This window comes from Ovis aries, chromosome X, assembly GCF_016772045.2.
Source record: "Ovis aries strain OAR_USU_Benz2616 breed Rambouillet chromosome X, ARS-UI_Ramb_v3.0, whole genome shotgun sequence".
Classification (NCBI taxonomy): Eukaryota; Metazoa; Chordata; class Mammalia; order Artiodactyla; family Bovidae; genus Ovis; species Ovis aries.
This window is the reverse complement of record NC_056080.1, coordinates 132,702,545-132,730,060: the sequence shown is the minus strand read 5'-3', so window position 1 is coordinate 132,730,060 and position 27,516 is coordinate 132,702,545. Positions and strand designations below refer to the sequence as shown.

At 42.2% G+C, this 27,516-nt stretch overlaps 1 protein-coding gene and 1 long non-coding RNA gene across 2 annotated transcripts; one reads left to right on the top strand and one right to left on the bottom strand.

Moving 5' to 3' along the window:
- Positions 1–598: 598 nt before the first annotated feature.
- On the bottom strand, positions 599–11,799 carry ARL13A (ADP ribosylation factor like GTPase 13A). The gene is made up of 8 exons (XM_042242368.1): positions 11,741–11,799; positions 11,309–11,379; positions 6,993–7,248; positions 6,028–6,133; positions 3,511–3,695; positions 3,069–3,159; positions 2,705–2,975; positions 599–609 (listed from the first exon to the last, which is right to left on the bottom strand). Exons 1-8 carry the CDS (start codon positions 11,797–11,799, stop codon positions 599–601), a joined length of 1,050 nt encoding a protein of 349 aa, XP_042098302.1.
- A 1,933-nt stretch (positions 11,800–13,732) lies between these two features.
- Positions 13,733–26,420, top strand: LOC132658792 (uncharacterized). The gene is made up of 2 exons (XR_009598865.1): positions 13,733–21,281; positions 22,696–26,420. It is a non-coding gene; the product is annotated as an uncharacterized LOC132658792 (long non-coding RNA).
- Positions 26,421–27,516: the final 1,096 nt, after the last annotated feature.

Here is a 27,516-nt window from a genome sequence, read left to right as displayed (position 1 = left end):
CAGTTGCTATTCCTGAAGGGACAGCAAAAGAACTGTTGCCAGGCTTCACAGACAGTGGCTGGGAATTTAAAACCGAGTTGTTTTTGGAGGCGTGACTAAAAATGATTCCGTAGAGCATAATTCTCAGCAGAATAATGCCAGTCCCCTTCCACCCAAGAACACAAGGGGAGAAAATGTAGTTCTAAACTGACCCTGTACTTCTGAGACTCAATTGCAGTTGGTTACCCTTGATATGTTGCTCACAGACTTCATCAGGAGCATCTGGGTACAAAGATCTTCTGATCTTCTTTGCCAAGGTCGTCTTCATTCTTAAACTATTTCAAACTATTCTCAAACTATTCACTCCCCCTAACTATTTTTGAGCCTCTTGGTGGGGATAAGATTCATTTGATGGCTCGAAGATTTATATATGGGCACAACGGGAGTTCTAAGGGATATTATGTTAGAGTAGGTAGAATTATAGGGGACTGTGGAGGTATTAACAGACAGAAATTTGAAAACTGAAAAATCTTAATGGTTCTGCAGATGAACCTATTTATAAAGGAGGGATATAAGGTGTTTCTTTTGATGTTCCTTCATTTTTCTCTTTAGCTCTCTGTTAAAAGTCTGCTAAAAGAAAAAGAAAACAGGCGTCACTGCAAGCGAAGCCAGGCACCAGACTTCCTGTCCTTCCAGGTGAGGAGAGTGTTGCCTACTTTCCAAGGGGTGTAGATGGCATCCCACCAGGTGTCCCTCTCTGCCCTGACCTCATACTTGCTCTCCCTCTTGCTCTCTTCCCTTCACCTAAGGAATACTAACCACGTCAAAGGCTTCAAAGGCTTCATCAGGGATTGTCCAGTAACATCTCTGAGTCCCAGGTGTCCATTATCCTTTTTGCCCTTGGCTCTGAGGTTATAGAAATGAAAAATGCGTTTCAATTTTGGACAGAGACTTAGGAGTAGAATCAGACATCTAGAAAGACACTTCTTCCACTCTGCTGCTGGATTCCTGCCACTCAACTTGCATCCTCCTTCCCAGAGCAGCACTGCTGTCCTCAGTGTTCCTGTCCAGGTCATCTTCATTCTTAAACTATTTCAAGCTATTCTCAAACTATTCATTCCCCTTAACTATTTTTGAGCCTCTTGGTGGGGATAAGATTCATTTGATGGCTTGAAGATTGATGTATGGGCACAACGGGAGTTCTAAGGGATATTATGTTAGAGTAGGTGGAATTATAGGGGGACTGTGGAGGTATTAACAGACAGAACTAACAGCCCCCCTGTGTAGGTGTAACAACCCAAGACTCTGAGGTAGCCTGAAGGGCCAGATTCTTTGGAGAGCAAAGGTGACATTGTAAAATCGACAGTTTACCATCATGGAAACTGGGGCCAAGGAACATTTGAGATGGAGTAGCCATTAACAACAATGGGCCTTTAAATCCTCACAGCTTTCTTTTTTTAGTGCCTTTAGTGTATTGGGAGAAATCATATCTGATTATTAAAAAATTTCTGATAATACAAAAATCCTAAGAAAGGTACCTCGGCTCTTCTAAAAATCACCTAGACTCTTACCCTTAGAGAAAACCACTGCTCATGTTTGGTGATTTCCCTCCAGATAGTCTATGGACATATATACATCATGCTGTACATGCTGTGCTCTGACTTTCTATTTTCTCCAACAAAACATTGGGTTGTGGAAAACTTTCCATGCCAGTCAATATGTCAACATTAGCCCTTTTGAGGTCTGCATAGTATTCCATTGTATCGGTGCACCATAATTTATCTAGCCATTCACCATTGTTAGACCTTTAGCTTGTTTCCAGCTTTTAGCTGTTATGCACAATGCTGTGATTGAACAACTATGTGTACTTAGTTTTTGTGTACTTGTCTAATTATCTTTGGCTACAATTCAAGACATAAAATGATTGGCTCATATGGTTTCCACAATTTTAAAGTTCTCTTTCTCTCTTTCCCTCTCTCTCTCTCTCTCTCTCTCTCTCTCTCTCTCTCTCTCTCTCTCTATATATATATATATATATATATATATATATATATATATGCTGTTCTTGTTGTTCAGTTGCTAAGTTATGTCCCACTCTTTTGTGATCCCATGGACTGTAGCCCACCAGGCTCCTTTGTCCATGGAATTTCCCAGGCACAGATACTAGAGTGGGTTGCCATTTCCTTCTCCAAGATATATATATATGGCACAAGAGACACAGGTTTAATCCTTGGGTTGGGAAAATCCCCTGGAGTAGGAAATGGCTACCCGCACCAGTATTCTTGCCTGGGAAATCCCATAGACAGAGGAGCCTTGCAGGCTCCAGTCCACGGGGTCGCAAAGAGTTGGACATAACTGAGCATGTGCACATGTACACACACACACACACACACACACACACACACACACACACACACACACACACAGAGATGGAGAGTAGGAGGGAGACAGACAACCAAACTACTCTCTTTAAAGATTGTACCAATTTGTACGTCTATCACTGGAAATCATAACCTTTAAGATAACCCTACAGCCATCCAAACAAAGAGCTTGGAGTATCGTACTGGGCTGCCAGATGGTACTCTCCAAGCACTTGATCTGCTTCTCTCCTGATCACCAACCATAGCATGAAAAAAGAGTTTTGGGATCAAAACTCCTCACTTTAAATTGTGAGGAAGGGCCTTTATATCTTTTCTACCCTAACTAATCAGTGATCCAGCCTTACCTTCAAAAAGATCATCCCCAGTATATGGGGCTGGGGGCTGAAAGTCATCACTTGGACCATAGCAAAGCTTGGGGGTGTTATGAGCTCCAGTGATGATACAAGCCCCAGCGGTGTTACCAGCTCCAGCGGTGTTATGAGCTCCACTGGTGTTACCAGCTCCAGCGGTGTTATGAGATCCATTTCCCCCGGAATATTCACCTTCCTCCATGGGTTCATCTAAGGCAAAGGTTACTGATACGTTCTTCTTGGGTCTTATTCTTACACCTTCTTTCTGTATATCAGCAAGATGGAGGAGAAAGTCAGTTGGTGCCCAAAGAGTTCAGAGATTGGTCCCTGAGGCAATAACATTTAATGAGCCACTTACTAGCAGGATTGACTTCAGAGGCTTAGGTTCCATTGAGTGTTGTCCTACATGCTGTCTATTTTCTTTGGACATTCCCATCTGGGTAGCAAAGCTGGAGAAGATAGAGAGGATAAAGCCATAGTGAAAACAGATTCAAGCTCCTTAAGGGGCTTGTGTTCCTTTTCTCCTCTGTGTAACAAACCAGAGAATAGAAGCTCTGTTTTGGAGAAACTCTACTACTGATGATTTAACTCATCCCACTCAAATTGTGCATAGGGGAGGATGTACCTAACAGTGTTGGGATGTTTGTGATCACTGCCTTCACCCCATTTGGGCCAATTGATCTCGAGAGACTTGCTCAGCACCTCACAGAATTCATGCTCCTCCCAGAACTCCCTGCTTTTGTTGAAGATTACTCCCACATCTATTCTTATCAGTACACCTAACAGAGGCAGCTCAGTACCTGTCTGCTGGGGATCTTTCCTCAAATCCTCTAGTGCCACTGGAGGCTGCAATGCTTGGTGGCAGTGGCTGTTGGCGAGCACACAGCTCTTCATATTCCTCCCCAATGGCAGATAACAGCCAGTGCAGGCCATCAATTATAGGTTGATGGCTCCTTTGGAGGTCTTTGACAACTGAACAAGGTTCCTGTGACAAAAAGAGAAGACTCTAGCCCAGGAGCTTGGGACCTCTGGGGCCCATAGTCTCAATCACCCTCAGCACACAGGTACACAGAAGCTCTGCTGTACCTAGAGAGGCTCTTAAGACTTCCTAAGAGATAGGAGAAAAGGAAAGATTATAAGCATCTGAATGCAGAGTTCCAAAGAATAGCAAGAAGAGATAAAGCCTTCTTCAGTGATCAATGCAAAGAAATAGAGGAAAAGAACAGAATGGGAAAGACTAGAGATCTCTTCAAGAAAATTAGAGATACCAAGGTAACACTTCATGCAAAGATGGGCTCGATAAAGGACAGAAATTGTATGGACCTAACAGAAGCAGAAGATATTAAGAAGAGGTGGCAAGAATACACAGAAGAACTGTACAAAAAAGGTCTTTATGACCCAGATAATCATGATGATGTGATCACTAATCTAGAGCCAGACATCCTGGAATGTGAAGTCAAGTGGGCCTTAGAAAGCATCACTATGAAGAAAGCTAGTGGAGGTGATGGAATTCCAGTTGAGCTGTTTCAAATCCTGAAAGATGATGCTGTGAAAGTGCTGCACTCAATATGCCAGCAAATTTGGAAAACTCAGCAGTGGCCACAGGACTGGAAAAGGTCAGTTTTCATTCCAATTCCAAAGAAAGGCAATGCCAAAGAATGCTCAAACTACCACACAATTGCACTCATCTCACATGCTAGTAAAGTAAGGCTCAAAATTCTCCAAGCCAGGCTTCAGCAATACATGAACTTCCAGATGTTCAAGCTGGTTTTAGAAAAGGCAGAGGAACCAGAGATCAAATTGCCAACATCCACTGGATCATGGAAAAAGCAAGAGAGTTCCAGAAAAGCATCTATTTCTGCTTTATTGACTATGCCAAAGCCTTTGACTGTGTGGATCACAATAAACTGTGGAAAAATCTGAAAGAGATGGGAATACCAGACCACCTAACCTGCCTCTTGAGAAACCTGTATGCAGGTCAGGAAGCAACAGTTAGAACTGGACATGGAACAACAGACTGGTTCCAAATAGGAAACGGAGTACGCCAAGGCTGTATATTGTCACCCTGCTTATTTAACTTATATGCAGAGTACATCATGAGAAACGCTGGACTGGAAGAAACACAAGCTGGAATCAAGATTGCCAGGAGAAATATCAATAACCTCAGATATGCAGATGACACCACCCTTATGGCAGAAAGTGAAGAGGAACTAAAGAGCCTCTTGATGGAAGTGAAAGAGGAGAGTGAAAAGTTGGCTTAAAGCTCAACATTCAGAAAACGAAGATCATGGCATCCGGTCCCATCACTTCATGGGAAATAGATGGGGAAACAGTAGAAACAGTGTCAGACTTTATTGTTTTGGGCTCCAAAATCACTGCAGATGGTGACTGCAGCCATGAAATTAAAAGACGCTTACTCCTTGGAAGAAAAGTTATGACCAATCCAGATAGTATATTCAAAAGCAGAGACATTACTTTGCCGACTAAGGTCCATCTAGTCAAGGCTATGGTTTTTCCTGTGGTCATCTATGGATGTGAGAGTTGGACTGTGAAGAAGGCTGAGTGCCGAAGAATTGATGCTTTTGAAGTGTGGTGTTGGAGAAGACTCTTGAGAGTCCGTTGGACTGCAAGGAGATCCAACCAGTCCATTCTGAAGGAGATCAACCCTGGGATTTCTTTGGATGGAATGATGCTAAAGCTGAAGCTCCAGTACTTTGGCCACCTCATGCAAAGAGTTGACTCATTGGAAAAGACTCTGATGCTGGGAGGGATTGGGGGCAGGAGGAGAAGGGGACGACCAAGGAAGAGATGGCTGGATGGCATCAGGGACTCGATGGATGTGAGTCTGAGTGAACTCTGGGAGATGGTGATGGACAGGGAGGCCTGGCGTGCTGCGATTCATGGGGTCACAGAGTCGGACACGACTGAGCGACTGAACTGAACTGAAGAGATACTCAACATTTACTCCTGAGAAGGTAAATGAAAGGTACAAAAGCTAGGTCCTTTAATCAAGTGTCATGTCTTGGATGTATAACCTCGGACAAGGCACATAGAGTCTCTGAGTCTTGGCTTTCTTAACCATAAAATGAGACTACTCAAATTTCTGGCTTTAAAGAGCTATTTTGCAGGCCTAATGAGAAAACAGATGCAAAAGTGTTGTGAGTGAGTGGTACTTATCACCGTTAAGTCAGAAATCATTAACATACTTGTGTCAGGGAGAGGCTTTGCCTGAGATCTGGCATAGGAGACTGATTATGGGCTGTGGAAGGCATCAGCCTTGGTTGAGAGGACAAGGGAAGGGAGGGCTGGACACTTACCACTCGGCACGGAGACTTGTTCTCATTCATTAGTCTCTCCAGCAGCAGATATTCAATGATATCACCAGGCGGCAGGGCGTCCGTCTTATCCTGCTTGTTGGCCAGGCTAAAACCAGGCATTGGAAGATTTTGAGGGAAGAAGAGAGGATGAGTGAAACTGAGATAGAGACCAAGGGCAAGAAAAGAAAGGAAAGAGGGGGATATCCAATTCTGGTACAGCTGCTCCATATCCAGGGACTAGCTTTTAAGCCATACCCAGTAAGGTGATCCAGACATTTTTCTAGCCAGCTCTCAATGGTGGAAAGAATAGCACAAGTAATTTGAATCCGAGATAATCCCCAAGCCTCATTTCTCACTTCTACACTACACCATCAAACTTTAATTAGAATTTCTAACTGGGATAGGAACAAATTTGGAGCTTTTATACCCTCCCCTAAACTCTGTTCATGCTTGAGCTGGGGGTGCTAACAAGGAATAAAAAAGGCTAAAAGGGGGTGGGGAGGATTGACAGGCCACCTGAAATATCACCCTGGAATAAGAGGTAGTGGCATAAGTCTCAGGCAGTCTGCCAAGGGAGCAGGCCACTGGCATTGAATATGCAACACAGGAGTTTTTTGCCTTCATCTCAAGGTCAGAGACTGAAGCCAGAAAAGAGAAGCAAATGTAGGGAGGCAGTCTTCAGGAAGAGTCGACAAATGGGTGAGGAGGATGTGTGCATTTCCCTTTGATGCTTGCCTTCAAAATTACCTTTGCACAATTAGATAACAGGTTCCCCCACGGCAGTGTCTGGTAGAAAGTGGCTCTTGAAAACAGCCCACAGAGGACTGAGCCACTACCCCTCAGCCACAGAGGAGAGGCGGTCTAACTGGATGTGACAGAGAAACCACCTAGCCCTTCCTCTGTCTACTTCTCTTCTAAAGGCTCAGAATGGGAAGGGGAAATTGGACACAAAGGGAGAGTCTTACAGCAGGATGGGTTTCCCAGCCACTCTTTCATCAGACAGCAGGTTGGGTAAGATGACCTTCACTTCCTGCATGCGCTCCAAGTCGCTGGAATCCAGGACGAAAACAAGCCCATGTGCCTGAGCATAGAAGTTTGGCCAGATTTCGCGGCCCTGCATGTCTCCTTTCAGGTCATAGATGGAAACTTCATAATTATCCACCAGGAGTGTGGTTAGTTCAGAGTTTGAACAACTGTCCATCCTACTACTACTAGGGAGTTCTATGCATAGGGGAAGAGAGGATGAAATAATTTGTTACATGATTATCTGGACCTTGATTAGAGCCTGCGCTCAGGAATCCAATGGAGGTGTCCTGCCATCCTGCTCATGCTAATTCATCTTCCTAAACCAGCACTTTGCCCACACTACCCTATCCTGGCTCAGTAAACTTCCTTGAGTGCCTGCTGCTCTGAAGACAGAATACAAACTCTTTCACCTCCTAACCTGCCAGATCTGTTTTTTCCCTGACTGGTATCCAGGGTCTCTGGTACCCAGCCTCTTCCTCCCTCTGCTTCTTGACTCGTGTGCCTCCCTATCCCCCATTCCATGTGCATGTGAGGCTCTCCCTTGCCCTGGGCCTTCACAAGATACTGTTCCTACTGGTTAGAATACTTTTCCACTACTCTGCTTGGTTAACACCTATTTTGTTTTTAAAGGGTCAATTCAGATCTTGTTTCTTCTAGAAAATTTTCTTAACTCACACTACCATCCCCAAGTCCGGATAAGGTGCCTTTCTTCTGGGCTTACCACTACCACAGCACATGTATGCTTAGTCGCTCAGTAGTGTCTGACTCTTTGTGGACCCATGGACTGTAGCCTGCTAGGCTCCTCTTTCCATGGGGATCCCCCAGGCAAGAATACTGGTGTGGGTTGCCATGCTGTCCTCCAAGGGATCTTCCCAACCCAGGGATTGAACCCAGGTCTCCTGCACTGCAGGCAGATTCTTTACTGAGCCACCAGGGAAGCCCATGTTACAGTGTTACAAATTCTGTGATTTATTTATCTGGGTTATAAACTGCAACAGGATAGAAACCCTTTCAGTATTTACTATTATATATTCACAATGTCAAGCACAGAAACTGGCAGACAGGTGTTCAATAAATATTTGTTGAATGCATCTGATAAAGCTCTTCTCTCCCATCCTTTCTTTAAGGCCCAGCTCAAGTATCACTTTCTTTAGGAAGCCTCGCTGACTGGCCCAGCTCTTACTTCGATCTCTAGTTAAGCACATGGTGTGTTAAACTGGTCCTTCACCTCATTCTGTGCACATCCTGCCTCCCCAGTGAAAATATAAGCTCTGTGAGGGAGGGGCTCCGCATTCCCTTACACATAGTAAGTGTTCAGTAAATTTTTATGGGGCCTGTTACTGTGGAGGAGAGTATGATGTCCTCTTCCTTTCAGATCTCCTAGAAACCATGCCAAACTCAGACACCTTTGCTCTTTCAAGGCTATGGCCAGACCATACAGTCCCACAGGGCATCCCACCTCTCACTCAGCCCCCAGAGAAATGCAGTTCAGCATTTCTGTAGACACATTCCAGTCTATTAAACCGACAGCCTGGCTTAGATCTCTGCCCACGTTAGTAGCAAGATGATTTTACAGATTCTCTACACTCATACCTGGGAGTTCTAAGACCAGAATCAGTAGCTTCTTATCTCTAGTTTCAAATTTACATGGGACATTTTCTGTAGGATTGCCAGAATAAGTTGCTTAGCTGAGAAGTCCTGCTTTCAGATCTTTGGAAATGTATGACTGTACAAACATTTATGTGTATACATAATATGCCTCTATATGTGTGTATATGTACATATTATTACATTTTACTATCATCTCATAATGTCCTCTTCTGATTTTATGTTAGTCAATTATTTAATTATAGTGTTCACAGAACATATAATTTTCATTCACAATTTTATGTTATTTGTTATGTCTATATTAGACTACTTAAAAATAATAAGTGAATAGGTTAAAACTCTAAAGGCAATTTTTAAATTGTGTTTTCTATATCAAAGCAAACTTTATGTTTTTTCCCTGTTATTTCTTTATATTTTCAACCTTACCAATTCTCCAATAATTCAGTCTATTGTTGGCAAATCCTAGAAACCATCAGAACTTGCTCTCTGACAATGTACATTTCTCTTATTTCCTCTATTAATTTATAAACACTCTGAGGAGAGGTACTGAGTCAAATCCATCTCGATATCCCTAGCAGAATGCTACATAAAGCATAGTTTGGGGATCATCTGCTTTAGAGTTACATGGGGGTGATGGTCAAGTCCCACCCTGTGCCAAATGAATAAGAATCCTACACTTGGGACACAAGCATCTTTTTTTTTTTTAATCTTACATCTTCTCTCAGGTATCTTTATTTATTTATTTATTTTTAGCAAACTCCTATGTTTAACAAAATCCCTAGGTGATTTTTCTCACCTTACATTTTGAGACTCACTGCCTTAAAGAGCAGTAGAATTTTTGCCTGTCTCAGCATTATCTGGCACACTTGTTAAGATTTTTGGTTCCCTGGGCCTTCTCCAGGCCCAAATATCTGAACCTTCAGGTCCCCTGTGAGTTGATGTGATTCTGATTTTTGGCTCTCAGTACCCACTATGCACCAGGATCACCTGTGGAGCTCTTAAAACCTAGGACACTAGGCCTCATTCTTTGAGAGAGTGAGATATGGGGTGGGGCTCAGAAAGCATTTTCTTTTCAAGTTCGAAATATATAGCTAGGTTTGAAACTGCTTTAAACACCCTCATATAGAGCACTGCTGGTGCCCATGCTTGGATCCCTTGCCCCATATGACCATGCCAGACAAAACAGTTATAGTGCATGATGTTGTTGGTAATAATGGCTTATGTCCCAAAATATTTTAGAGCCAGTGTCTTCAAATATTTACACAAGTTGCTGCTTATAGATTGGAACTTCCTCCCTAGGCTATCATCTGTTTTCAGCAATTATAAGCATTTGCAGGAGCTTATAGGGGGCAAGACTTTGATGCTGGGAGGGATTGGGGGCAGGAGGAGAAGGGGACGACAGAGGATGAGATGGCTGGATGGCATCACTGACTCGATGGACATGAATCTGAGTGAACTCCGGGAGTTGGTGATGGACAGGGAGACCTGGCGTGCTGCGATTCATGGGTCGCAAAGAGTCGGACACGACTGAGCGACTGAACTGAACTGAACTGATAGGGGGTAAGCTATTGCATTTTGGGTACAGAGGAGTCTACTAGTCTCTGGAAGTCTTACATGGACAGAGGTGGCCTGAGCTAATTCTTCAGAATGTGACATCAGTGGAAATTTGCTTCTTAGCCATAAAAATGTCTCTGTGAATGAAGTTTATGAATCATCCCCAAGTTATTCATCAAGCACAAGGCAAGTTAAACAGTAACAAATTAGACTGCAAGCTCTATCTTCTAGGAATTAGAATGGAAAGCACATGCTATTCTCATAGGAAAAATAGCATAAGGCTAATTACAGTTGAGTGCTTCCCAACGATGGCTATTAGAAAAGCCTGGGGTGTTCTTAATATGTTCCCAGGCCCCACCCAGACTGGATGGGAATCTAGGGGTGGTGCTGGGTTGGGCTGTAAAAATTATTCCCTTTATCAGTAACCTTGTGATTTATCTTGGCTCCTTGATTTTCTTGCTGCTTCTTACCTTTTTTCTTTTTTAATTATCATTTCTGCCAATCAGAGATTTGGGAGAGGCAGAATCAAGTTTGCTGCCTGTAAGGTGGAATACCAGGCTGAACCACTGGCTGAAATGTCAAGGTATTAAACTGGAGATTTGGTATTAAATTTGCCTGTCTCTGAACTGACACCATTTCTCAAGCTCCAACCCTCTATATGAACTGTCACGAAGTTTCACGTTATTAAACTTCTTCATCATCCCACACTTGTCTCTCTTATCTAGACCAAATTCCACATTAATTGAGTTCTGAAACTAGACACTGTTTCAAACTTGCTTTCCTTCCTAATCAACTGCAGTGCTTTGCATAGTCACAGTTCATTCAGACTGACACTATGAAAAGACCATCAATTAGGATATCTTGTAAAGGGAGCAGGTAACAGACATTACATAAACAGGCTGATAACACCTGAGGAGAGGAGTGTATGTGTGTCTGTGTGTGTGTGTGTCTTGTTCATGTGTGTTGGGAAGTGTTTACCTTCCAATGAGGTAACTTGGGTGCCATGAAGTAAGGGTAGGAAGGAATGACATTTCATTGGTCACTGGGACCCAGGGGAGACCTAAACTAGTATCTAATTCTCTCAGTTCCTTACGTCTTTGGAACGCCTCCACAAGAACAGTTTTCCCTGAGTTGTCCAGTCCAATGATGATGATGACTACATGTCTATAAATGGAAAAGAAAAATGAGTCAAAGCCTTAAAAGTACTGTTAGTCTAAACAAAGAATTATACTTTTGGTGTTTGGGGCTCTGCCTGCAGTAGTCCCAATGCAGTCATAAAGGCACAGCCAGGTGGTAGGAGGTGGAGTGGGAACTACACCCCAAAGCCTCCAAGGACACTTTGCTTCCTTGATTCACTTGCCTTGTAGAACTGCCATCCTTCCCCAACCCTGCCCCTAATCTTGTAGACACTACCTAGTCATGCCCCTAATAATATATATCATAGGGATCTGTCCTGTGAGGGACCATGGCTTGGTACACTGGAGGAAATGGTGGAGCAGGTCTAAGGAAATAATTACAGTATTACCTCTCGGTCTCTTCAGTTGTCTTTAGACGACACCAGCAGGAGGTCAGAAGCCGGAACATGATTCAGCTTAGTTCTTTAATATTAAGGGAAACAAGAAATCAGCCCATGGTTAGCTCTGAACCTAAATTAGCTTATGAATATGCAGAAACTGATAAACAGACTGGGACTGTCAAAAGTCCATTATTTCATTCTGTCCAACCTTGTTTATGTCATGGGTGGGGTGCGGGGGAACCGATTATCATCAACTCTAGTGGCAAAACAGTGATTTCTTATTAAAGCAACCTACACAGGCATGATGGCATTATGGCCTATCCCTTCAGCCATAGTTCATCCCTGTTAGGAATATCTTTATTCAACCTTGGAATTGGTGATGGGGTGGAGGATAATTTAGACAATTGCTTCACGGTTAATCCATGTTGTAGCATGTATTAATATTTCCTTCCCTTCTATGGCTAAGTAACATTCCATTGTATGGATATACCACATTTTGTTTATCCATCCATCAATTGATAAGATGTTTGGATTGTTTCTACTTTTTGACTCTTATGAATAATCCTGCTATATATATATGTGTGTGTGCGTAGGATTGTATAAGTTTTGTATGGACATATGGTTTCAGTTCTCTTGAGTTTATAACTAGGAGTGTAATTGCTGGGTCATATGATAACTAAAAAGCCTCTTGATGAAAGTGAAAGAGGAGAGTGAAAAAGTTGGCTTAAAGCTCAACATTCAGAAAATGAAGATCATGACATCTGCTCATGGGAAATAGATGGGGAAACAGTGGAAACAGTGTCAGACTTTATTGCTTTGGGCGCCAAAATCACTGCAGACGGTGACTGCAGCCATGAAATTAAAAGACGCTTACTCCTTGCAAGGAAAGTTATGACCAACCTAGAGAGCATATTCAAAAGCAGAGACATTACTTTGCCGACTAAGGTCCATCTAGTCAAGGCTATGGTTTTTCCTCTGGTCATGTATGGACGTGAGAGTTGAACTGTGAAGAAAGCTGAGTGCTGAAGAATTGATGCTTTTGAAGTGTGGTGTTGGAGAAGACTCTTGAGAGTCCGTTGGACTGCAAGGAGATCCAACCAGTCCATTCTGAAGGAGATCAACCGTGGGATTACTTTGGAAGCAATGATGCTAAAGCTGAAACTCCAGTACTTTGGCCACCTCATGCGAAGAGTTGACTCATTGGAAAAGACTCTGATGCTGGGAGGGATTGGAGGCAGGAGGAGAAGGGGATGACAGAGGATGAGATGGATGGATGGCCTCACTGACTCAATGGCCATGAGTTTGAGTGAACTCCGGGAGTTGGTGATGGACAGGGAGGCCTGGCGTGCTGTGATTCATGGGGTCGCAAAGAGTCGGAGATGACTGAGTGACTGAACTGAATGTCTATGTATGGGGCCCAGAGCTGGGGGAAGCTCTGTTTGGGTTACCAAAGTACTTAGGTTGATACTCAGATGGGCTTTGGTTAGCTCTCTGATGATTATGTGGTGAGTCAGTTCAGTTCAGTTCAGTCGCTCAGTTGTGTCCGACTCTTTGCGACCCCATGAATCGCAGCACGCCAGGCCTCCCTGTCCATCACCAACTCCCAGAGTTCACTCAAACTCACGTCCAACGAGTCGGTGAGGCCATCCATCCATCTCATCCTCTGTCATCCCCTTCTCCTCCTGCCTCCAATCCCTCCCAGCATCAGAGTCTTTTCCAATGAGTCAACTCTTCGCATGAGGTGGCCAAAGTACTGGAGCTTCAGCTTTAGCATCATTCCTTCCAAAGAAATCCCAGGGTTGATCTCCTTCAGAATGGACTGGTTGGATCTCCTTGCAGTCCAACGGACTCTCAAGAGTCTTCTCCAACACCACACTTCAAAAGCATCAATTCTTCAGCGCTCAGCTTTCTTCACAGTCCAACTCTCACATCCATACATGACCAGAGGAAAAACCATAGCCTTGACTAGACGGACCTTTGTTGGCAAAGTAATGTCTCTGCTTTTGTATATGCTCTCTAGCTTGGTCATAACTTTCCTTGCAAGGAGTAAGCGTCTTTTAATTTCATGGCTGAAGTCACCATCTGCCATGATCTTGGAGCCCAAAGCAATAAAGTCTGACACTGTTTCCACTGTTTCCCCATCTGTTTCCCATGAAGTGATGGGACCGGATGCCATGATCTTCGTTTTCTGAATGTTGAGCTTTAAGCCAACTTTTTCACTCTCCTGTTTCACTTGCATCAAGAAGCTCTTTAGTTCCTCTTCACTTACTGCCATAAGGGTGGTGTCATCTGCATATCTGAGATTATTGATATTTCTCCCGGCAGTCTTGATTCCAGCTTGTACTTCTTCCAGCCCAGCGTTTTTCATGGTGTACTCTGCATATAATTTTAATAAGCAGGGTGACAGTATACAGCCTTACGTACTCCTTTTCCTATTTGGAACCAGTCTGTTGTTCCATGTCCAGTTCTACCTGTTGCCTCCTGACCTGAATATAGGTTTCTCAAGAGACAGGTCAGGTGGTCTGGTATTCCCATCTCTTTCAGAATTTTCCACAGTGGTGAGTATGTATCTGCTTATTAATGGATAACTTAGCAAGATTCTGCAGAATCACCCACTGTTTTAGATAACGGCTATCCCCAAATAGAGACTCACATTTTATAGCATTTCTTATTAGATCATTGTTCATTCCCTGGGAAATAATTCAGATTCCCATAAGGACCTCCTGGAAAATAGGTCTGGCTTATGCCCTTCCAAAGGAAAACCTGATATGTGGCCTGTGATCAAAACCAGCCTTATTCCAGCTTTGCTCATGAAGCTGATAAAACCAGGAGCCTGAAACGCCAGTGTCTGATTGTCTGGGTTCCATGGTAGCCATCTTGCTTTAAGACAGGAAGTAGCAGCTTCATGTCTATTTCCTGATAATTACAGAGCTTCCTAGCTTGATCTCAGACAGTCTGTATTTGTTAGTACCACTAAGAGAGGTCCAACTGGCATCACACAAATTCTTCCTTAAGAACATATCTTAAAGAAGGATAAGTAGGATAACCAAGAAAGAAAATAATTGGACTAGGGATTATCAGGTCCTTTCACTTCCTGCACCTCTCCTGGGTACTCTAGGATGAAATAATCTAAATTAAACCTACCCTTTTCAGAATTCTTATCTACAGAATGGAGATAATGATATATTTTGCTTACCTTGAGGTGGTTAATTATGTATCTGATTAGAAGTTGGTTCTTTTTGAGAGAAAGACTTAAAATGGAGTAATAGAGTAATAGGAAGATGTGTTGTGCCTTCTAGCCTTCTTTCCAGAGTAACACAGCTTAGTTGCCCCCTTATGCTGGCTGTCAAGGTTCTGACATATCCATGGTAACCACTGCTTGGTTTATAGCAATCAAACTCATATCTCCCTACCTTGTCTGATTATATAGCTAATTACTAAATGAATTTTTAGTCATCATGTTTTTAAGTTTACAAAGTATCTATATAGAACTTACAGTGTGCCAGCACTCTTTTAAGCAATCAATACATACTAAACTCATTTAATACTAATAACATGGCAAAAAGTAGGGGCCATCATTCACAAAAAGGCTAAGTAATTTGCCCAAATTTACCCATTTAGTAAGTGGTAATGCCCAGAATTCAAACCCAGGTGGTCTAGTTTCAGAGTCTGTGTATTAAAGGTCTCACAGGCTGTATGAGTGAGATTTTCAGGGGCCAGAGAAACTACCACAGCTCCGGGCCTTTCTATCTTTTCTGGACAAACTGTATTGTACTCCTTTTTAAGTCAACTTTAAAATAAACTTTTTTAAGAACAGTTTTAGATATACAGAAAATTTACAAAGATAGTACAGAGAGTTCACATTATACCCTGCACCTGTTTACCCCTTTATTAATAGTATTGATGTAACACATATAGACTACCAGTTATTTTTCCAGCAAAAATGGGTTTATTTGGGATCAACAAAGAATTACAATTTGGGGTCTGCCATCATGGCAAGTCACACACAAGTACTCCTCACAGCAAGGAGGGGGAAACGTAGTTGGGTGGGCTATACTAAACAAAAGAGTCTATTGGGGGAATTTAGAGCTTGAAGTCAGAGAAGGCAATGACATCCCACTCCAGTACTCTTGCCTAGAAAATCCCATGGACAGAGGAGCCTGGTAGGCTCCAGTCCATGGGGTCGCTAAGAGTCAGGCATGACTGAAGCAACTTAACAGCAACAGCAGCAGAGCTTGAAGTATAGTGGCTTTTCATTGGCTGAGTTGTGGCAATCTCTCATTGGCTGAGTTGTAGCGATCTCTCACTGGCTGAACTCTTGCCAGGCAAGAAACGGAAGTCGTCTTGTTGGGCTCTGCTGTTGTCATAGGGTGTGAGAGCTCCTCTTTCTGACCTCCTATTCTAATGCAGTGCTGGTTAAGACTCGGGTTTTCTGGTTTCAGTGACTTTTTGTCCCTCAGTGCCAGAAACAACCTTTCCTGAGTGTGGTATTCCATGATGGAGGGAAAGCATACACACTGGAAACCTACTGAGGTCACATTTGGGTAACAAGGAAGGGTAGAAGGGACAACTCTGAGGCCACTTACTCTTGAGAGTCCCTTGGACTGCAAGGAGGTCCAACCAGTCCATCCTAAAGGAGATCAGTCCTGGGTGTTCATTAGAAGGACTGATGCTGAAGCTGAAACTCCAATACTTTGGCCACCTCATGCAAAGAGTTGACTCATTGGCAAAGACTCTGATGGTAGGAGGGATTGAGGGCAGGAGGAGAAGGGGACGACAGAGGATGAGATGGATGGATGGCCTCACTGACTCAATGGACATGAGTTTGAGTGAACTCCGGGAGTTGGTGATGGACAGGGAGGCCTGGCGTGCTGCGATTTATGGGGTCGCAAAGAGTTGGACACGACTGAGCAACTGAACTGAACTGAAAGTCCACATATCATCAAGATCATAAACACTGGAGATCATATGAAAGATTTGGCAGACAAACTTCTGACAAGCCTGATCTAACTATCTTGGGAAAGCTGTTCCATCAGATGTTGTGTGCTTCAATTCTGGGAGCTATTTACTGTCAGGTCACCAGATGACATGCAGGTCCACTCAGGGTGTGCTGCTTTCTCTCCGTGTGTCATATGAATCCAAGAGTCTGTTGCCTGGAGTTTCATGGCACAAGGGTTGGTTAGCAGTACTTGATAGGGGTCTTTCCAGTGAGGTTAAAGAGAATCCTTCTGAAGGTGTCTTTTCCAGTATATGAAATCTCCAGGTTGCAAGGGTGCTTAAGGTCTTCATCCCCAGAGAGTGCACTGTGAAAACACTGCTCTAGCAAAACATGGTTATTTTTATTTTTCAATATAATTTGTATTTATTATATCACTATATAACAAGCAAAATATTAGGTGGGGATTTGAATAACATGAATCTGTTTCTTCAGTGGTCTGTACAAAGAAAATCAACAGGTTATTTTTAATAGAAGCAATTAGGCCTTTGCAACACTGGAATATTTCTCATTTTATCAGCTGCAGGTTAAACAATGCAGGAGCCAAGTACATTGAGTGTCCTGTGACTATCTCAAAGGGTGAGAGTTTGAATTCCACAAGGGATGGATATAAGATTTAGAAGGATCAGTGGCAGTACTTTTGGCCAATATATTTGGAGGGCCCATACAAATTTTGCCAATTGAGTTTTAATAACTCCATTAGTACATTTGACTAAACCAGAGGATTGAGGATTCTGAATGCAGTGAAAGTATTGTAAAACTGGCCAAACAGCACAGATATCAAAATATCTGACCAGTAAAATGGGTCCCTTGATCGTCATGAATTATGGGAGGATTTCCCCAGGTAGGGATAATATTTTCCAGAAAGACCAGCCACAGAAAAAGCAGTAGCCTGTCTGCAAAGGAAGGCTTAAGTCCAGTGTGAAAACATTCACACCATGACCAAAATATATTTATATCTCTGAGATGGGGTAAGTTGTATTAAATCTAATTGCCAGACCTTGCATGGTCCATTAGACAGTTTAAAATGTTTGGAAGCAGTAACAGGCTTCCCTGGGTTGTCTTTTGGATTAGTGGGGCAAGTGAGGTAGGCACTTTTTGCAACTTTGTAAATGTTTCCCCACCAATATTGATTCATGAAAGCAAGAATTTTGTCAGTAGACCAATGATCTAATGCATGTATAGTGGTTAGGAGTATAAATTTTGGAATCTCTAGTAGGACTGAGTTGTTATTTGATCTGAATCAGAGCTTTCTCTTCTTATCAAACCAAGAGTTGAATTCCCAGTCTTTTTTCTTTTCTGAGACCAATTGTTGGGCTTCTCCAGCCAGTTTTTCTAAGTTATCATTTGGAGAAATACCCCTTTGTATCATGACAGAAGTTTGACTGCTTTTGATTCCTTTAAGGGCAGCGTTCCTTGTGGAACTGTCAGCAAGGTAATTTCCCTTAGCTTCCAGGGAATCAAGTTAAAAATGTCTGGAATTTTAATAATAGCTTAAGTGGCAGGTAAAAGTACTGCATTCACTAATGTTTGAACATAGGAGACATTTTAAATTTTATCTCTACTGAAAGTTAGGAAGCCATGTTGCTTCCACAACATTCCAAAATCATGAGCTTCTCCGAAACCTTATCTACTATCAGTATAAATTCTGGCAGTTTTGAACGTGAGTAAAGTGCAAGCTTGTGTAAGATCACATAATTCAGACTTTGGGGCTGAAGTAGCCATTGGTACTGCCTCAAAAACAACGAAAGGAGTTGCAATAGCATACTCAGCACAGTATTTACCATGATCAACTTTTAGATAAGAACCATCAGTGAACTTTGAGAAGCCAGCATTACCCAAATTATTTTCTTGCAGGTCATCACAAGGCATCAGGATATGATCCATCAGCATTAAGTAGTGGTGAGAGACTTCATTGGTGATGGAGGGCAGAAGAGCAGCAGGGTTAAGGTTATTACAACCTAAAAGAGTTCTGTGAGGAACTTAACAAAAGGACTTCTTAGGAGGTGAGGTGGATGACTGAGAAATATTGAGTGTGATGAGAATTCAGAAGGGCTTCTACTGCATGAGGTACAAAAATGGTTGAAAGGAATCCCACCTCAATCTTTTTGATGACCTTAACCAAAAAGGCAGTGGCAGTAATGGCTCTAAGGCAAGCTGGAAAGACAACTTAGAAGGCTGCAGGCACCCAAGGTGCTTAATTGGTAACAATCTTTTTTCTAATATCCTCGCTGTTTGCAATAATAGCAGGGTAGACCTGTGCCACAATGTACAGTTGCTGGCTTTAATACTCTGTGGATAGATAGTGGTCCTCATGTTTTTAGATGAGTATCCCAAAGGCATTATCTTCCTTTTCATATATAAAACTGGAAAAGAGAATCTGATCATTGGATACCCAAGAGTGTGTGGGTTCATCAAACTCTTTAAGGCCTTAAAGACTATTTTGTCTGGTTCTTCCCATAAAATTGGGTTGAGGTTGCTCTTTAGTAAAACATGCAGAGATTTGGCCATAAGAGAGAAATTTGGAATCCAGTTTGAGTAATATCCAACTAGCCTGAGAGAACCTCACATTTGGCACTTCATTTTGGATTTCTGGAAGCTTAGGACACATGAAGTCTTCTGGGTTCAGGTATAGCCCTTTTTCTGGTATCAGCTGTCCTAAATTTTGAAGGGGGTTTGGGAAAACTGCAATCTTCCCTTGGCAACTTTATGTCCCTTTAAGGCTAATAACTTTAGCAAGTGGATGCTGCTTTCCTGTGAGAAGGGTTGAGAAGGAGAACAAAGAAGCAAATCATCCACACATTGCACCAAAGCAGAACCCCTAAGGAACTTGCATCATCCAGATCAGCCTTCAAGATTTCTGAGAAATAAAGGCTCTCAGTAAAACCCCAAGGCATTACTGTATGGATGCACTGTTTTGTTTTCCAAATGAAGGCAAAAAGGTATTGGTTAGAATGTGCACTGCATACCTCAATTATAGTAAAGAATTTGCTTCTGTTGGAAATGGCTGTTAGTAGTGTGTGAGAATTAGGAATAAACAGTGTCGAGGGGTAAGAGTCTTGTTTATTGCTCAGAGATTCTGGACAAACTTCCACCCTCAGCCCTTAGGTTTCTCGATGGTAAAATCAGGGGATTATAGGGATTAGTACAAGGGATAATGATGACTTGTTATCTTCTATTATAGGCTTTTTACCTCCAAGGCCTTCTTTCCTTACAGGGTGTTGATTAATTCTGGAGAGAAATTTGGGGGTGTTTATTTGGATCTTGATGGGACGTGCACTGTGAATTTTACCAAAATCAGTTGGAGATTTTGCCCATAAGGAGGGTGGTATCTGATCCAGTAGGAACAAATGATCAGTGTTTCCAGAATCAGCTGTAGTACCATCAAAGACAGAAGAAATAAAATATGTCAAAGGGTCATTTAATTTAATGGATTGACTGCTTTGATGACTACTGTCAAGTTGTAGAAATTCTGTAAAAATTCTGGCATGATACTTCCCTAAGAAGTCTTGGTCAAATAAATAGGTAGGGGTGGAGGAACTGAGGAGAAAATGGTGTGTGTTTCTCAAAGGGCCTAAAGAAAAGAATGGCTTCAGAGATAGGAATCTTTTGAAGTTCATTAGAGAACCCTACTATTTGAACTATCTTAGTACTCCAAGGCAGAGACTGTTTATTGTAGTGGAACTGAACACCAAAGAGTGTGGCTCTGGTGTCACTTAGGACTGGAAGAAATTTATCCTTAACATGGAAAAATGTTATTCAAGAAAATCAAGAGGGAGGGATTGGGAATAGCTCTTATAGTTCCTTTGACTCTTGTTATTGAGAATTAGGGGGATGTTGGAAAGACAACTTAGAAGGCTGCAGGCACCCAAAGTGCAAAAATTGGTAACAATCTCTTTTCTAATATCCTGGCTCTTTGCAATAATAGCAGAAACTAGGAGGGTTTTGTTTTTGTTTAGGGACCTCCATTTGTTTTTATTGAAGATTAAGAATTTAGCAGTTTTCATTTACCTAGTTTTTAATTAGTGACTTTCCATAGCTGTTATGTTTGTGAGTAGATGGCACCCCACTCCAGCACTCTTGCCTTGGAAGTCCCATGGACAGAGGAGCCTGGTGGGCCACAGTCCATGGGGTCTGCTGGGAGTCAGACACGACTGAGTGACTTCACTTTCACTTTTCGCTTTCATGCATTGGAGAAGGAGATGGCAACCCACTCCAGTGTTCCTGCCTGGAGAATCCCAGGGACGGGGGAGCCTGGTGGGCTGCCACCTATGGGGTCACACAGAGTCGGACACGACTGAAGCAACTTAGCAGCAGCAGCAGCAGCAGCAGCAGCAGCAGCAGCAGCAGCAGCAGCAGCAGCAGCAGCAGCAGCATTTTACATGACTAATCTAGAGCGTGAGAGACCTGGTTTTCCAGATTAACTAAATATGGAGTGGACAAAGTTTCCCATTCAATCTTGGTCCTTTTTACTAGAAGAGAAAGATCCTGGTTCAGCCCACTAATAAAAATAGAGTTGAAAGCTACTCAAGTGGAATCAACATCTGAAGGAAGGTAAGAATTTTCTTTAAATACATTCTGAAGTTGATCATAATAGTCATGAATAGGTTCATCATATTTTTGTGTGCAAGCCTGAATTTTGTTCCAATTAACAGGCTTTCAGAAAGCCTTACAAATTGCTCTCGCAAATCACTTAGTGATCACCTGAGCTTGATCCTATACGTTAATGGGCTGGTCTCCCAGTTATAATTCTAGAGCGCTTTCAGGATTTCCCCAGTTGTGAATTTTCATCCAAATTTAGGCCTGGTCTTCACTGACAGGCATATGAACTAACTAATCTAAGTCAGAGTTGATAAGTTTGAATAACTATATTATATTCTTCAGCAAATCTGTAAGGATTTCAGTTACTTTGGGATAATCTTTGACTATGGCTTTGCAGTTAAGAGTTTAGCCTCTGTGTCCTTTGAAGGCTTAATTTTAAAGAGACAGGTGCTGATAAGTTCAGAGGAAATGGCACAGGGGAGTTTCAGAGAAAAGGGAAAGTTTGGCAAGAGAATTAGTATGGGGGAACTGAGAGTTATAGATGAGGTATAAGTGAAGAAGGAAAAGAAGAAGGAAAGGGAAGAAGGAGGATGATGCCAGAGGCAGAGTCAAAGGAAAGGAACAAGATGACACTGGAGACAGTATCCGAGACATAGAAGCCAGGGACAAGGAACATGAGGCTTTGGCAGCTATTTTGTCTTTGGTTGCCTCAGTTGATCTTATAATGAGATATAATATAGAAATAGGCATTCCATTCAGTTTTGGAAATTTTACAGATATGGTTGTCCAATTTTGTTTTAGGAAAAGTAAGTTTGGGATTTCAGTATTTCTCCATAATCCCCATTCATGTTCTCAACTGCCTTTGGTTAGGTTGGTCCATTTACTTAAAAATGTGCATGAGGAAGGACTACAGATTTTTAAACATAAAATCAGTCAGGATTCTTGTAAGGGCACCCTCAAAGTATTTAGGTAATTGGAATCACATTTCTCAGAGGTTTATCTTTAGAGTAAAACAGTAATTTTCAAACAGCCTAAAACAGCTTAAATGGGCTCAAACACCCTGCAGGCCTATACCAGCCAGTTCTAGGGAACAGTCTAGTTTTAAAGGAGCCAGGACAAAGGCTGCTCAGCACACCCTAATCCTGAACGAGGCAGGCTGAAGACTGAACAGCACAGTTTCAATGAAACAGCTCCTGTTCCAAAAGAAATTCAGCTAAAAGCTAGCATAGTTTCATTTGGAGTAGCCTGGTTTGAAGAAAAAGAAAAAAAAAAAAAAACAGGCCGAAGTGCTTAACTCACAGACAGAGTAAGGCTTTAATCAGAATAAACCCCCAGGAGAAAAATTTACCCTTAGGCCTCAGGGCTGGTGATTAAAAAAAAAAAAAAAAAAAGGACTTTTTAGGTAACTTACCTATCTGTTTACCAGCCTCAGAGTTGTTGTGGGGTCTTCTCTGTATCCCTGCATTGGACACCAAAATGTTCACCTTAAACAGTTTGCCAGTTACTTCTCCAGTAAAAGCGGATTTACTCAGAATCACCGAACAATTATACCCTGGGGCCTCCAACTATGGCCGCCACAAACAAAGCCCTCTGCCTCAGGCGAAAAAGACTGTTATGGAAAGGAAGTTGCAAAGTCTAATAAACAGACAGCTCATTGGACGAATTGAGAGTTCCAAATATAGTGGCTTTTCATTGGCTGAGTCGTGGAAGTCTTTCATTGGCTAAACTCTTGCCAGGCGAAAAAAGGAAGTCTGTCTTTCTTCTTCCTGTTCCGGGCTGCTACTATCCTAAGAGGTAAGAGCTCCTCCTTGACTTGTTGACTGTTTTATTTGAGGTTTCTGTTATTCATTTGTGTAACACCTTATACTAGTATGGTACATTTGTTAAAATTAAAGAACCAGAATCGATACATTGTTGTTGCTGTTGTTGTGCAGCTGCTAAGTCGTGTCTGACTCTTTGTGACCCCATGGAGTGCAGCACATCAAGCTTCTCTGTGCTTTAGTATCTCCAGCAGTTTGTTCAAATTGATGTGTCCATTGAGTCAGTGATACTATCTAACCATCTCATCCTCTGCTGCCCCATTTCCTTTTGCCTTCTGTCAGCATCAGTCTTTTCTAATGAATTGATACATTATTACTAACTAAAGAACATACCTCAGTCACATTTCCTTAGTGCAGTTGTTTTTGCCTTTAGTGTCCCAGACTCCATTTACTTCCAAAGTTAGCTGGGTCAGCACTCTTAACCCTACCTCCTTCAATGAAGTTGTTTTGTACATTTGTAATACACATTCTGTAATAAGTTAATTTTGTGTGTCAACTTGACTGGGCCACGGTGTGCCCAGATATTTGGCAAAACATTATTTCGGGTGTTTCTGTGAGTGTTTTTTAGGTGAGATTAACAGGCAATGGCACCCCACTCCAGTACTCTTGCCTGGAAGATCCCATGGACGGAGGAGCCTGGAAGGCTGCAGTCCATGGGGGCGCGAAGAGTTGGACACGACTGAGCGACTTCACTTTCACTCTTCACTTTCATGCATTGGAGAGGGAAATGGCAGCCCACTCCATTGTTCTTGCCTTGAGAATCCCAGGGATGGGGGAGCTTGGTGGGCTGCTGTCTATGGGGTCTCACAGAGTCGGACACGACTGAAGCAACTTAGCAGCAGCAGCAACTTTTAAAGAGACTCAGGAAAGCAAATTGCCCTCCCTAATTTGACCTCATCCTTAGTGGCTCATATGATAAAGAATCTGTTTGCAATGAAGGAGACCTGGGTTTGATCCCTGGGTAGGGAAGAGCTCCTGGAGAAGGGATTGGCTACCCACTCTAGTATTCTTGCTTGGAGAATTCCGCAGACACAGGAGCCTGGTAGGCTATAGTCCACTGGGTCACAAAGAATTGGACATGACTGAGCAACTAAAAATCAGTTGGAGGCATGACTAAAATTAAAAAAGTTGACCCTTCACCAAGTAAGAGAGGAAAAAGTCAGGCAGAAGTCTGACTGCTTTTGAACTGGATCATTGACTTCTTTCCTGCCTACAGACTCAAAGTGAAACAATGGCTCTTCCTGGATTGTGAGCCTGCTGGTCTTTGGACTGGAACTACACCATCTGCTCTTCGGTTCTCAGGCCTTAGGAATCCTCCTGGAACTAAACAATTGACTCTCCTGGATCTCTAGCTTGCCAATTCACCCTGCTGATCTTGGAGCTTGCCAGACTGTATAAATGTATGAGCCAATACCTTGTAATAAATCTACACACACACACACACACACACACACACACACACACACAGATATTCTATTGCTGGGATAGAACAGCTACCTGTTCTTGCATCAGGACCTCCTTCTATATTATCCCTTGCCTCCAGTTCTCTGCCTCAAATACTCTCCTCCTAGTCTTCACTTTAATGCTTTATTGTCATCTCTCAATTCTCTCGTCTTCTTGTCACCTCCTCAAAAGAAGCCTTCCCTGACCCAGGCTGTTCCCCTTTCCCCTTTCATCCCTTTAATTTTTATTTTAAACATTTAATTAAAGATACAGAAAACTACACAAAATTTAGCTTAAAGAGTTACTATAAAACGAACACCCTAGTAACCATTATCTTATTTAACCTACATGTTTATGCTCTATTCCTTTCTTTTTTCTTCTTTTTAAAGTTTATCATACATTAACATAGACTTAAAAAACCTGCATCTATACAATTTTAAGACACATAGATTGATGTATCCACCACCGCCTATATACAGAATATAGTTCTGTCACCCCAAAAACCTCTCTGTTGTTATCCCTTTATAGTTTCACTTCTACCTCAACCTCCCCCCTACCATTAACCTCTGGTAACTAATAATCTGTTCTCTGTCATTATAGTTTTGTCATTTGGAGATGTTATATATATGGAATCATACACTTGTGATTAAAACTGGCTTTTTTAATATCAGCCTAATGCCATCGAAATTCATCCAAGTGGTTGTGTTTATTAAATACTTGGTTTCTCTTTATTGCTAAATAGTATTCCATTCTGTGGATGTACCACAGTGTACGTACTCTATCTTTTGAGTAACATTTGGATTATTTCCAGTTTTTGGCAGTTGTGAATGGAGCTAGAATAAACATCTATATTCAGAATTTTGTTTAATACTGTGGATGTTTATTTAATTATATTTTAAAATTGAGGTGTGGTTGATGTTTAATGTGGTTCCCTGGGGGCTCAGATGGTAATGACTCTGGCTGCAATGCAGGAGACCCAGGTTTGATCCTTGGGTTGGGAAGATCCCCTGGAGAAGGAAATGGCAACCCACTCCAGTATTCTTGCCTGGAAAATCCCATGGACAGAGGAGCCTGGCGGGCTACAGTCCATGAGGTCACAAAGAATCCAACATGATGTATAATATTATATTAATTCCAGTTGTACAACATGGTGATTCAAAATTTTTCTAGATTATATTCCATTTATAGTTATTATAAAATATTGACTATTTTCCCTGTACTGTACAATATATCCTTGTACCTTATTTCATGCATAGTAGTTTGTACTTCTTAATTCCCTACTCTTGCTCCTCCCCCCTTCCCTCTTCTCACTGGGAACACTAGTTTGTTCTCTTATGTCTGTGAGTCTATTTCTTTTTTTATTAAATTCACTATTTTATTTTTTTTTTAGATTCTACATGTAACTGATGCAATACACTATTTGTCTTTCTCTGTCTGATTTATTTCACTAAACATAATACTCTCCAGGTCCATCTGTGTGTGCATGCTCAGCTTCTCAGTCGTGTCTAACTCTCTGGGACTCTTAGGACTATAGCCTGCAAGGTTCCTCTGTCCATGGGATTTTTCAGGCAAGAATACTGGGGGTGGGTTGCCATTCCCTCCTCCAGAGGATCTTCCTGACCCAGGGACTGAATCTATGTCTTCTGCATCTCCTGTACTGAAGGTGGATTCTTTACCTGCTGAGCCATCAGGTCCAGGGACATCCATATTATTGCATGTGTCAAATGTTCATTTTATGTGTCTGAGTAATATTCCATTGTGTATGTGTGTGCATATATAAGCCCATCTGGTCTAATGTGTTGTTTAAGGCCACTGTTTTCTTATTGATTTTCTGTCTGGATGATATAGCCATTGGTAAAACTGGGTTATTAAAGTCCCCTAAAATTGTTGTATTGTAGCCTGTTTCTCACTTCCAGTTCAGTTCAGTTCAGTCGCTCAGTCATGTCCAACTTTGTGACCCCATGGACTGCAGCACGCCAGGCCTCCTTGTCCATCAACAACACCCGGTGTTTACACAAACTCATGTCCATTGAATCAGTGATGCCATCCAATGATCTCATCCTGGGTCGTCCCCTTCTCCTCCCACCTGCAATCTTTCCCAGCATCAGGGTGTTTTCAGATGAGTCAGTTCTTTGCATCAGGTGGCCAAAGTATCGGAGTTTCAGCTTCAGCATCAGTCCTTCCAAGAACATTCAGGACTGATTTCCTTTAGGATGGACTGATTGGATCTTCTTACAGTCCAAGGGACTCTCAAGAGTCTTCTCCAACACCACAGTTCAAAGGCATCAGTTCTTCGGTGCTCAGCTTTCTTTATAGTCCAACTCTCACATCCATACATAACTACTGGAAAAACCATAGCCTTGACTAGATGGACCTTTGTTAAGAAAGTAATGTCTCTGCTTTTTAATAGGTTGTCTAGGGGTTGGTCATAACTTTTCTTCCAAGGAGCAAGCATCTTTTAATTTCATGGCTTCAGTGACCATCTGCAGTGATTTTGGAGCCCCCAAAAATAAAGTCAGCTACTGTTTCCCCATATATTTGCCATTAAGTGATGGGACCAGATGCCATGATTTTTGTTTTCTGAATGTTGAGCTTTAAGCCAACTTTTTCACTCCCCTTTCACTTTGATCAAGAGATTCTTTAGTTCTTTCATTTGTGCCAAAAGGGTGGTATCATCTGCATATCTGAGGTTATTGATATTTCTCCTGCAATCTTGATTCCAGCTTGTGCTTTATCCAGCCCAGTGTTTCTCATGATGTACTCTGCATATAAGTTAAATAAGCAAGGTGACAATATATACCCTTGACATACTCCTTTCCCTAATTGAAACCAGTCTGTTCCATGTCCAGTTCTAACTGTTTCTTCCTGACCTGTATACAGATTTCTCAGGAGTCAGGTAAGGTGGTCTGGTATTCCCATCTCTTTAAGAATTGTCCACGGTTTGTTGTGATCCACACAGTCAAAGGCTTTGGCATAGTCAGTAA